The sequence below is a fragment of the Amblyomma americanum genome, chromosome 6, assembly GCF_052857255.1.
Source record: "Amblyomma americanum isolate KBUSLIRL-KWMA chromosome 6, ASM5285725v1, whole genome shotgun sequence".
NCBI lineage: Eukaryota > Metazoa > Arthropoda > Arachnida > Ixodida > Ixodidae > Amblyomma > Amblyomma americanum.
In genome coordinates, this window is record NC_135502.1 from 8,989,854 (window position 1) to 9,001,504 (window position 11,651).

The 11,651-nt window shown below is 45.0% G+C and overlaps 2 protein-coding genes across 6 annotated transcripts in view; one reads left to right on the top strand and one right to left on the bottom strand.

The window, feature by feature from the left end:
• The window catches only part of LOC144136261 (acetylcholinesterase-like), a 196,481-nt gene that overhangs the window by 21,203 nt on the left and 163,627 nt on the right, over positions 1-11,651 (top strand). The window lies entirely within an intron of this gene.
• LOC144136263 (glycoprotein antigen BM86-like) overlaps positions 1-11,651 on the bottom strand; it is a 38,582-nt gene that overhangs the window by 16,200 nt on the left and 10,731 nt on the right. For 2 of the 3 annotated variants that reach the window (XM_077668466.1, XM_077668467.1), the window contains 6 exons: positions 9,850-9,969; positions 7,651-7,758; positions 6,463-6,534; positions 5,208-5,339; positions 4,583-4,711; positions 230-361 (listed from right to left, as the gene is read on the bottom strand). In XM_077668466.1, the coding sequence (XP_077524592.1) occupies positions 230-361; positions 4,583-4,711; positions 5,208-5,339; positions 6,463-6,534; positions 7,651-7,758; positions 9,850-9,969 (693 nt within the window). The remainder of the gene's footprint in view (positions 1-229; positions 362-4,582; positions 4,712-5,207; positions 5,340-6,462; positions 6,535-7,650; positions 7,759-9,849; positions 9,970-11,651) is intronic. The other variant, XM_077668469.1, reaches the window with a different exon arrangement.

Here is an 11,651-nt window from a genome sequence, read left to right on the forward strand (position 1 = left end):
ATAAATAAAGCCGCCACGACTTAAAAAGTTGAATTCCCTTAGGTTACAAATACAACGTTAAGAAAAGCGGGAGCACCACCTCTGCCTACAAATCTGTGACATGCCCCCCTACCCCCATGTATTCCAGCATTGATTTATTTATTTCTAAGCCTCTCATGTCTGTAACTTTGAGGAAAACAAACGAATCAATTCCGCACGTAAAGCTTATAAGAAAGTATATAACCAGTACCTAGCACACAATTCCTTTGATCTGGGAGCCACCGCAAGGGTTCTTGACACGAACAATCCTCCAGGCTTTCCATGATTTCGCATTTGCCAAAAAGAGAGGTGCATTCCTCAATTTTCGCTTGTGTGCATGTGTCTGCCAGAAAAGACAAATATAGGCTGTTAGGCATGAGATGACAAAAAAAGGCTTCTTTTTATTTCAACTGATTGCAGCTTATATGTCATTTTCAGATTCACGTGGGTAATATTCCACACTTAAAATGCATGTCTTAGTCTATGATGTTACCTCTGTCTTGCGTCATCTACGGCCACCTTTACGCAACCTTGTTGGCTGGAAATATTTTTGAAATCTCCAAATTGTTCAGGAGCACTTTGAGCATTGCACCATAGCGATGAAATACGTCAAGCCGGTAGTATGTCTTAAAGTGAGCATGCCAGCAAAGTCACACTGTACTGCCCTGTGCACATAAACGCAGCACATAGTGTGCTCCCCTTCGTTTTTCGCCACAGGATTTTCTCTCTGTCTTCTGCCGTCAGCTGAGAGCCTTTTTTATCAGCGCGCAAATGTGCCCTGGAGATATGCATGCTTCTGTATGTGTTCGCGTTGGGCAACTCCTTTTTACGTCAGCACAAAATTCGCGCCATACTATTGGAAACATTGGCAGAGCGCGTTCAACTCCGCTGTTTTATTTCAGTGCGTGAAAATTAGTGAAGAATGTCAAAATCACAAAAGTTTTTTAATTAGTTTAAAAACGACGCCCTTTCAGAAGAGGGCAATATATGTTTGCCCATGCTAGCTGGAATGTCTCCTGACTGCTCCACCACGTCGATGGCGCTGCCGTTACAACCGCTTCGCCGGTGGCCGCTCACGTGTGTCCTGCATGCCTGTTGTTGCGACGCAAGGCACTAGATCGTCTTATTTATATTTTTCAATAGCATTCAAAATGGCGACTGTAAGGAATCTGTGGTTGCCCGCGGCTTTGTGGGAACCATCCGATCTTTTGTTGATGGCTCGGCGCCGCGAAGCGACGGTTTCTCCTCGCTCATCCCCGTCGGTGCTTCGGCAAGAAGCGGGCAAGGCGAGGCAGACGGACAGTGACCCTGTCGAAGGTGTCATAGCCACCCCCCCCCCCTCCCCCCCTCGTCTTAACAAAGACAGTCTAGGTTAGAACGGTCATCACCGCCGTGCGAGACGGGTCCGGACGCTCGCGCTTGACCGGGAGCTAGTAAGCGTAGCGTACGGTCAGGTGCGGGCACGACTAGCAGGCGCCGCGAGGACTCCGACGCGCAAGGACGCTGTATGCCAACAATTTTACGGGAGCGGGCCGGCTTAACGAAACGTAGCCGAACAGAAGGGGTGCTGCCGCACGTTCAAGGGCAGCAACGACATCGTGGCGCCACTTACCAGATTTTTGGGGGGCACCTGTCAACCGTCGACGCGAAGACGAGTAGTTTGTTACCCGCGGTGGTGGCGGCTCGGGTGAAATCGATAATTGCCCTAACGCTGGGAACCGCCATGGTCACGGGTCGCCAGAAAGCCTGCGACACGTGAGGATGTTTTTGATGTATTTTCGTGTGTTTCTCTTTTTGCTTTGTCAGAGAGAGAGTTTGATTAATACTGTGGAAGTATGGGGTGTGGCACGTAAATCTAGTGGGCCATTTATTTTGAGGGCCCATTCCAGCAATGCCATTTTCTTAAAGCAACTTTGATGTTCTTTTCGTGCTGTGTACTTTAGGGAGGGAGTTTTGAACGTTCAGAAACTGGAACATGTTCCATGCAGTTTGTTAACCAATCATGTTAACAGTTTTATTTGATTAGACGTCACCGAATGTGGGCTCGGCCTTAAGGTCGTTAAAACCAGAGTCCGGAGCCCTAGAAAATTGTACTGGGCTACGGTCAGATGAAATGCATATTCGGTTATGTCGAGTAGAGCCCTCCCCTAGTGTTAGCCATTTCAACCTTTTTTTTTTTTGTTTAACCATTTTGCCGCTTTAAATTGTCTCTCGTGCATCAACTTGTATAATGTAAATTTTTATACATAAAACTTCAAGTCGTACTCCCTTTATACCTGCATCTTAATCCGTGGCAAGACCGTCTCTGACGGAGCACCCCTGGTGCGTAGAAGCCTTAAGTCAGCAACATCAACCAACCGCCTCCGGCGGTGGGCACCCCTGGTGCAAGAAGGTAAAGAGCCAAGTAGGCAGCAGAGACCTACACTTTACTACTTCTTTTCACGCCTTCGGAGCAGTGCGGAGAAGCTCGGTGATGGCGTCGCCGACGCTAGAATTTCATACCTCCGCGACCTTTGCACACACCCTCTCGTGAGTCGTCGGATGACGCCAAACAACTATTCGCGTACTGTACCAATGATTTCATTGTCCTTCTTTGAAAGCAGGCATTTCTGCGTTGGAAATGTTCCGCAGCCATAGGGGACGTCATCAAGCAACCGTCAGAAAGCATTATAAAGCTTCATAAAGTTGCGTCATAAGCGTGACGTCATAATTGTTCATTAGTGACATTATAAAGCGTGAAAGCTGTCGTGGTTATAAACCCCGATTTCGTCGCAAATTCACATGCTAGCCAAAAACACTTCCCACGCTTTACCTGCAAATTTCAAGTATTCGATCCTTTTAAGCTCGTTGAGTTTTCAAACCTTGTCAGTTTCCCTGGTTTCCGCATTATCCCTTCGCCTGAAGTAAAGCACCATACGTCGTATCCGGAGTGGGGTAGAAGGTTTTTGTCACATTATTTTTTTTCCGTTGAACAAATAAAGGCTTGGTGTTCTGGGCCACTGCTTGTTGGGTGAATAAAGTGGAAGGAATGAGGGGGGGTGAGGTGGTTACCGCTCACATCGAGACGCCTCCTCCCGGAACTCTTCTGCCGCTTTTCGAAATATAGATAGGCACGTACCCGGACATTTACTTGCACGCTAACAGAGCTACCAGGCATATAGCAATTTCGCCATCCGCGAAACGACTTAGGTGCCAGAGACAGGCAGCTCTAAGCAGTGACTAGAGCAAGGCTACTTTCTTCAACGCCGGCGAAACTCAGCTTTTATATGCCTTGCGTCACTCCAGGAGGCACAAGCCAGCCAAAAAAGGTGGAAAAATATTGGGATTAAAACAAAAGCGACCTTTTTTAACACTGTTGGTTTAATTTCTAGGCTCTCGTGTCGTTTGTGGGAAGGGCTCTTTCGGGGACCGTACACTGCTCGTGTGGCTCGTTACCGCCTCCAGGACATTCCACGCGCACGCTCTGAAAAATGTGTTAAAGGGCGCTTTTGATTACTATAAGGAAAGTGCCACATCCGTATGTTACACGCGAGCAATACGCGGCCTGGGTGTAACTTGTACTTTTGTTATTTTTTGGTACTTACCTTATCTGAAGCCTTCGGCACCAAATTAGGGTTTGTGCTTTTCAGTGGTGCATTACAGTAAAAGAAATCTGGGGGACATCTAAGCTCCGATTTTAAGGGTATAACGTGATAGCGCTAGTCGGCTCCGTCAGCGGTTCCCCATGGCCGAGCAGACAGGGACATTCTTTCCTATTTCACAATCACAATCATAATGTGAAGGACCACACAACATACATATGAAGCCCTGCTTTAACCAAGTCACACAAACGTGCCTGCGTGGCCTAGGTTCCGTGTGATCTTTTAGTGCTCATAGGACAGTTTAGCCTGTGGAAGAGCCGCATGACAGATCGCCACGCAGAGCCGCCATGTTCATTAAAGTATCTGTTCAAAGAGCAGTGTGCTATGAAGCCGTGGGTGTATGCTAAGCAGGATTGATCTCCTGCCTGGCTGCCTTTACTCGATGCATGCGTGTGTGTCCCGGAATTTTGATGTGCGGCCAAAGTGAGAGCAGGATGCTGGTGCGACTGTGAATGATGGGCTGCAGGATGCGGCCGGGTTAAGTCGGGATTGAAGCCTGTCAGGGTGGATGCACTTCCATGCAATAAAGGAAAAAAAAGTGCCTGCGTGGCATAGAGGTTCAATAAAAAAAATTGTGGCCTAGAGGTTGCGCGTCTGACTGGCAACCTGAGGATCAGGGCTTCGATACCCCACTAAATACCCCAATTTTCTTTTCAGCACGATCCTTTTCACTTACATGCGCTAAGAACATTTGAGTTACGTTGCGGCTCTCTGATCGTCAGTTTTTGAATTTGTCAATCAGTTTTCAAACCGGCCGAAATTTTTTCGACCAATCCGGATTTTTCGCTCATAACGACTGCGACGCTGACGCTGGATTTTCTGCTTAACGGGAGCCTTACGCTATTGCTTAATAAATTTCTGCTTACAGGTACTGAATACCGCTAAGCGAACAAATTTAAATGGACAGAAAACTCGGCACCAACCTGTGCAAGTGTTATCTGCAGCACGCATACTTCTATGGCATTTACAGATCCGTTGCTTGTTTTCAAATACACACGACTTGTTCATTTCAGTGCAAGTTTTTTCCATTTCTTCTGTGCAGGTTATGCGGTCTGAAAAACAAATTGAATAAGTACAAGCGCATTTTCATTTTTGTTGTTTGAAAATTACTTCGCTATTTTTGCATATGGCAACTATTGAAAAACGCTGCAGTTGTATATCAGTACTATATTGTACTTTTGTTTTAGATTTATTTGTATATGACAAAGTTTTATTTTTCAGAGCTCTTGATATTGCACGGCTGATGCCTTCCGGGTCGCAGTTCATGTCTCATATTAGTCGCAAGGAAGTTAAGTTTGGTGTGAAAAAAAAATACTACCAATGAAATTAAAAATATCGTGTTGCGCACCTTTTGACAGGCAACAAAGACCCCTCGACTAAAGCTTCGTACAACAGAAAAGACGCTACATACTCGGCGCGTGCAGTACTCTGCTAAAAATAGGTGTTAAGTAAAAACTGTGCTTCCAGTGAGGAGCACGTTGGGAAGCAGAAGACGCGACAACCACCAAACGTGTGCAGAAATGGAACAAGGTGTGAATGCCATCTCACCAATGCAGTTGACGCCATCGGGAGCTAACTCTTCACCAGGACCACACTTGCAGTAGTACGCACCCTTTCCCATTTCTATAATGTTGCAGCCGTTCTGGCAGACTTCGTTCGCATGTTTTGTTTCACAGATGTCTGAAAGTAATAGTTTTTCAAAGTGTCTTAGATTAGCTGAGCTCTTGAGTTCATCCTGAGTATTCCTCAATTTTTTTTTTATAATATTGACTGCTAAACGAACCTTTTGTATTTTAAGACAAAAAATCTTTTGACATAGTTCATGTCATAGACGCCTGAACCATGCTTGTGTGCCCTAATGGAAATGTTTCGTTAAAAGCGAAAGAAGCACGCTGCAGTGACGCAAATGCGCACAACTACTCATTTATAAGCGTAACTGCTGCGTGAATATCATATCATATTTACCAGCATCGCCGTATTGATGGGCCCCTAGCTTCCGGAATCGGAAAACAAAAACTGAACGTTGGACTGTCTCACTAGCCGACCAACGGAAGCTGCGAGCTGCCAACGTTCAATTTAAGCGACCTGCAGAACGCACCGCATACCGTGGTTGCAGCGGGGCCGTGAAAATCTCATTACTGGGGAGGTGCTTCTGCCTATCTCCCCGATATGTGAGGCACATATCGGCGACATAGAAACTGCGTTCTGGCGCTCAATTTTGCCACGGTCCCGCGCGCAAGATGTCAGCCCCCATAAGTGCTTCCGAATGATCGCCCACGTTTGGGAGGCATGGCTCTCCGCGTGGCCGAGCAGCTGCGATCCGATTCGTCTTCAGTTCTCGGTCGACTTGATGATGACGCGGTGAGGCTCTGAGCTCATCTTTGTGTCGGCCTTATTTGAAAGTCTCCTGCACTGGTTTATTGAAAAAGTATGGGCGCGTGAAAACTGCGCAATAAAGATGGCAGAAACTGCCATCGTTTGCGAAGGCTCGAAGGTGGCAAGAAGGTACGACTTCCTACAGTAGATTCACTGGCGTCTTTCTCTAATCTTTCCCAGCTAATGACCTGATTTCCGCCTACTCGCCCTAGATAGAATTCGCCTTTTGGTTGGCTCCGAGTTTGGAGAGCCTGACTAGAAAAAAAAAACTGGTCAAAATTTATGCATATACGGTATATTTGAAGGAATTAAATAGCAGTAAGCGTGACAAATAAAACTGATTTTTTGTTTCACATTGAGCACAGCATCATAAGTTTGTCACTTTCGCACATCCTTAAAATAAGTCTTAGCCTTTGCTCATACATACGTTTGCATTTGACGGAGTTTGGGTCAGTGGAGATAAAACCTGGTTCACAGAAAGCCGCTTTTTCAGGAGCTTCTGAAATGACATGTCACGTTGACAAATGAGTCAAGCCCTTTTCAAATTCTGTTGTAAATGCGTTAAACGATTTACGCAAACCTCGAGTTGTTGTTTTTTTCCTCGTAAACAAAATTTGGAGACTGATTTTAATGCGCACAAAGCACTGTTTTGTGAGTTACGCCGCCATTTAATGATTAAGGTTGCAAAAGCCTAAGAGAAGATAGATTTACTCTTCAAACATATCACGTAGAAAGTATGTGCTCAGGAGCTAGTCGTGCTGCGGTTGGAACGTAGTGCTAACAAGGACGAGGAAGGCGAAATAATCAGGACGAGCGCTAGCGTTTCTTTCACCATCCTCGGGCTTGTTTGCGCTATGTTTAAACCATTTATGTACTGTTAAGTTTCCTAATATACAGCGCTTTTAGTCGCGCTGTATCTGTTACATCCACAATGCTGCTGCAATTATAATAGTGGTGGCAATTAGCCATACGGAGGTTCAAAGAAATTTGGGCCTCCCTCCCGCAAGCCCCTTATCGCTTAATTTAAATGGGTCTGTTGTTCGTTAACTGCACTACATGCGCTAATAAGCAAGTGCTTATTGTGAAGCGACGAAACAGCCGTGGCCTGAACTCGGTTCCAGAAGCAAAGCGTAGGCTGCTACATTCTCCAGCATCTAAGCTGCTGATTGTTGCCTTTAAACTGAGCCCGGTCAATGACAAGGAACATCATGATCGCCTAGCGCACTTTCTGCCATCGGCTGAGTCATCGCCGAGCTGGCTCTTTTTATTTTTCTTTAGGGCACAAGCTCGCTGAATGAGCAGCAATTTGATGTGTTTAACCTGTCTCCACTGAGGGCTGTCTACCGTCGGCACTACGTGAGCTTATGGTGCATCGCACAGAAACCGGGAGGGATATGGTTGCATTAGTTGAGCTCTCCTGGTTTCATGATCCATACAAGTGTGCAAAATATTATTTTCAAACGAAATGGCCGAGCTGTTGTCGTCGAGGTCATTTTCAAGATGATGGCACGTTCTCACTTCGGTGCACTTGAAACGGAATACGTTCAAATACTTTTATTTTTCTTTTACGCAAGGAAGAGTGACATCTTCGGGTTATAACTGTACCGCCACTTACTGTCACAGTGCTTGGAATCCCACTTCTGGCAGCAGCGCTCGTCTCTTTCCTGTTCAGGCAGGCGGCACACGTCATGGCAAGTCAATGTAGCGTTCAGACATGCTGTGGCTATGGGATTAAAAGGAATGTCCATTCAAAAACATGGAGAATCCCAGTTTGTAGATGGCAAGACAATCTTCAGCACTTCTTGACCTAGGTCATTAGAGAAGTGCTGAAAATAACAAAAAAAGCAATCGTACCCAAAATTCGGCGCAGTGAAGCATGCCTTCTGCAAACTATGAAGGCGTGATTAAAAGTTGGAGCGTTCCTTTCTGATCCGAAACACAGTACTTTTTGAGGCGTTCATAAATAATATTCGGGCTATTTTTTAACGAAGGTTAAGGAATTACCATAAAAACTTCAGGCCTTCTTGACCATAATCTCAAAAAAAAATGCGACAGCATTTGGACGTTGGCGTATACCCCCAATCTTCGAAAGGACCCCCAGATTTTCCAGGTAGGTCCACAGTAGAAAATTAGTTAAGGTAGATTAGCAGAGATTAGTGGGTAGATTAGGTTGAATTAGTGGATATTAGTATGTTAATAATGTGGATTAGTGGGGTTAGTGGATAAAGGTGGAAGAGTCGTCGGGTTAGTATAAGTCCAGATGATAATCCAGGGGAAGGTACTCGAGCATTATTTTCAGATTTGGCGTTGTTGATGACGTCGTGACTTTCTCGACTAATCAGGGAATTTTTTTTACGGAAAATCGGGTGGTTGTTTTGAAGACAAAAACCTAAACGATATCGGATTAAAAGACCTTGGGGATAACTCTATCCAATCCAATGGTTCTTCCTGGCTCAAGTCCGGATATCTTGGAGATCACTTTAATTGGGAAGCAAGTATGGAATATTGTAAGATATTGATGGGATTTATCTGATCTTCCGACGTGAAGAAAAAGCTTGCTTTGAAAGTTTGTCCTGGGCTCGTACAGAGTAAAGTCTGCCACCAAAAACCAACAGAGTGAGTTTTTCACTATATATAGCAGGTGATTACAAGCATCCCTAGTGTAAATCTCCAAATATATTGATTGTCGTCGTGCAACCTTATGATATGCGAAAACACTGTGTTCGTGAACTACTTCCCATAGAAAAAAATTTGCTTCTCTGGAATTGCACAAATTGCTCAAAAAACCGTATTTACTCACAAAAACATTTTATTCCGCCACTCGATTAGACATCGTGACTTCAATATCGAAAATGACACTGTGATTAGCGTTTGGAAGTTACTTGCTGTGCAGCCTAGTCCCGTGGCTCCGCGCAAACGAAACACCTATCGTGACGTCACCGCATTTTGCATGCGGAAACGGCCGGTTGAGGCAATGCTTGTGTTTCGTTTTTTTTTCTTCACTTTTTCAAGCTTTGAAAGGCTCCTTTTTCACTGAAAGCGGCATCTTTGTAATTAAGAATGAAATAATCTTTCAATAAAGGACAACCTCAGTTTATACGCAGTATCACAGGAAAAATTCTGTTTGAAGGAATTTTCTGAAATTGCACGTTTCGTCAACGATTACGCAACGATTGGGTTGCTCGGAAAGAGTACTGCAGTTTGTCGAGACTATCCCACTGCAACAACAGTTTCCATCAAACGATTAGTGGCATAAGAACAAGGTGCCTTTTTGAAGAATGTACAGGTGATGGCCAAAATATTACAGAGCACGCTGCGGCGTTTGAAAATTTCTCACGTGGTTCATACGGAAGATATGGTGGTTTCTTCGGCTCATACGATAGCTCGTCAGCGGCATGTGCTAAATAATGTATAAAGCACTACCTAATTTTAGTCAGGGAACACATGACAAGAGTTTGATCGCCGAAGCGTGCACGGTAATATTATGGCTGGGACAGTGCACGGAGCGTTTAAAGTTCTAAGGTCGCTGGGTATGCTTTTCAGCACTATATTCCGGTGCTTAAACCACCTACGAAGCTACAACGCTCTGAGAGATGGGGCTGGTCATGCTTCTACCACTTGCAGAGATTTAAAGTTTGAAGATGTAATTGTCCCACTACAAGGCTCAAAAGCGTACACCATGACTTGAAAACTTTTGAAACACCCTTGTGCATACAATTCGTGAATAAAACTTGTACATCTTTATCAGTTTGTCCTACCGAGACGTGGTTCGCACGTTTGAACTCCAAATCTTCGAAACGGGCGAGATACTCACGCTGGCAGCTGCTGCCGTTCAGCTTGGTGTGGGGTGGGCACTGACAGCTGACGGTGTTGTCCACGTTAATCTCCGCAACAGTGTAATTCTTCGCACATTGCTCCATAATGCTGTCCTTCACTGATCGCGAATAACAAAACCACAGTTAAGCGTCAGGCCGGCGTCTTTTCGGAACTTGTTCAAATATCCTTACTTCCAAACGCACCTCATCTTATGCTTTGCAGGATCCTATAGGATGCCCTTTGATATAAACATAGCCGTACAAAAGCGCGATTACCCTTTGATGATGACGGTCGCACGTCTATGAGAGCTGGAGACTGCTCATTCCCCTTGAAGCAGAGGGAATGGCTGAAAATATGGGGGCTCGAAAACATGGGCAATTGTTTTTGAACGAAATCGAAGCAATGTTGCTTCCAGCATAGAATATTTCCTAGGATCTCTAATGATATCACGAACGGTATGGTATGGTTTGAGGCGTCTAACGTTCCGAGGTTGCACATGGGCTGGGAGACGCTGTAGTGGAGGGCTTTACATTAAATTAGGCCTCCAGGGTTTTTCGAAAAGCAACTGCGCTAATTCTTTATTATTCCGCTATATTAACGGACGTAAATTTATATAGGCAGTAGGTAAAGCAGGCATATTTTTCCTTCTTTTTTTCTAGCGTTGAAATTGGGAAAGCAATCGATGGTTAAATTTCAGGCTTCTCATCATTGCCTTAAAAGAGTGCGGAGAAGCTCCGTAAGACGTCACGGATGAAAAGTGAAAATTTGTTTTGGGGGAAAGGAAATTGCGCAGTATCTGTCTCGAATATCAGCGGACACCTGAACAGAGCTTTAAGGTATGGGATAAAGGAGGGACTAAGAGAAGAAAGGAAGATTTCAAATTTTTGCTGCCCTTAACCACACACTGCTGTGCATCATTGCATGCTGCCAAATTCTTCTTTTTGTTCAGAGCAAGCTCTTATGCCTCGGAAATGCACCGGAATGGTATATGTCATCACGTGCCCCCCGTTTGGTGCTTGCGTTGCGGAAGAGCTTGAAGCCCGTGACCATTTTAATTAGCGATTACCTAACCATTTCAAATGCTAGCACAAAATAGCTTCTAATGCTTTAGGTGCAAGTTTCATGCATTTGACATCCTTTAAGCCCTTCGAATCTTAAGACCCCTGCAGTTGATCTTTAACGAGGACCCACACAGCACGACACATGAGGCTGTTTCCATTTCGCCGCCATCAAAATGCGGTTGCCGCAGCCTGCATTCGACCTTGCGTCCTTGAGAGTACCTGAAGAGACAGACTACAATCGCGCTCAACTGACGAATCTTTGTTTTTTAACAGTTGTTGCAATAATGAATAGTAGTAAGAAAACCAGCTTGATGCTTTCTTTCTGTGTGCATTTTGTCGCTTTATAACGTTTTCCTGACATACCATTTTTCTGCATTCACTTCCGTCGACGTAGACACTGCGTAGCACTCAAATACCGCACATGCTCACGGGTGGTAATATGACTGCTCCAAAATTACCAGTGTCCTAATATCTCTTTTCCGAATTTATGATATTCCTACTGTAATTACGTGGAAAGAACAGAAAATTCAGAGCATTTTCACATGGAACACCTGTTAAAGCGAGGTCGCAAAATTAGCATGGGAACTCGTGAAGCCTTTACACCCAAGCCCCTGAATACTCAAGGATTTCTAGCACGAAATGATACCTGCCTGTAGCAGCTGAGTTTTCAGATTCTTCGCAAAATGATCCCCATGCCTCGCGGCCCGTCGGTAGCTGACGCCTCGCACAGTGTTAGGCC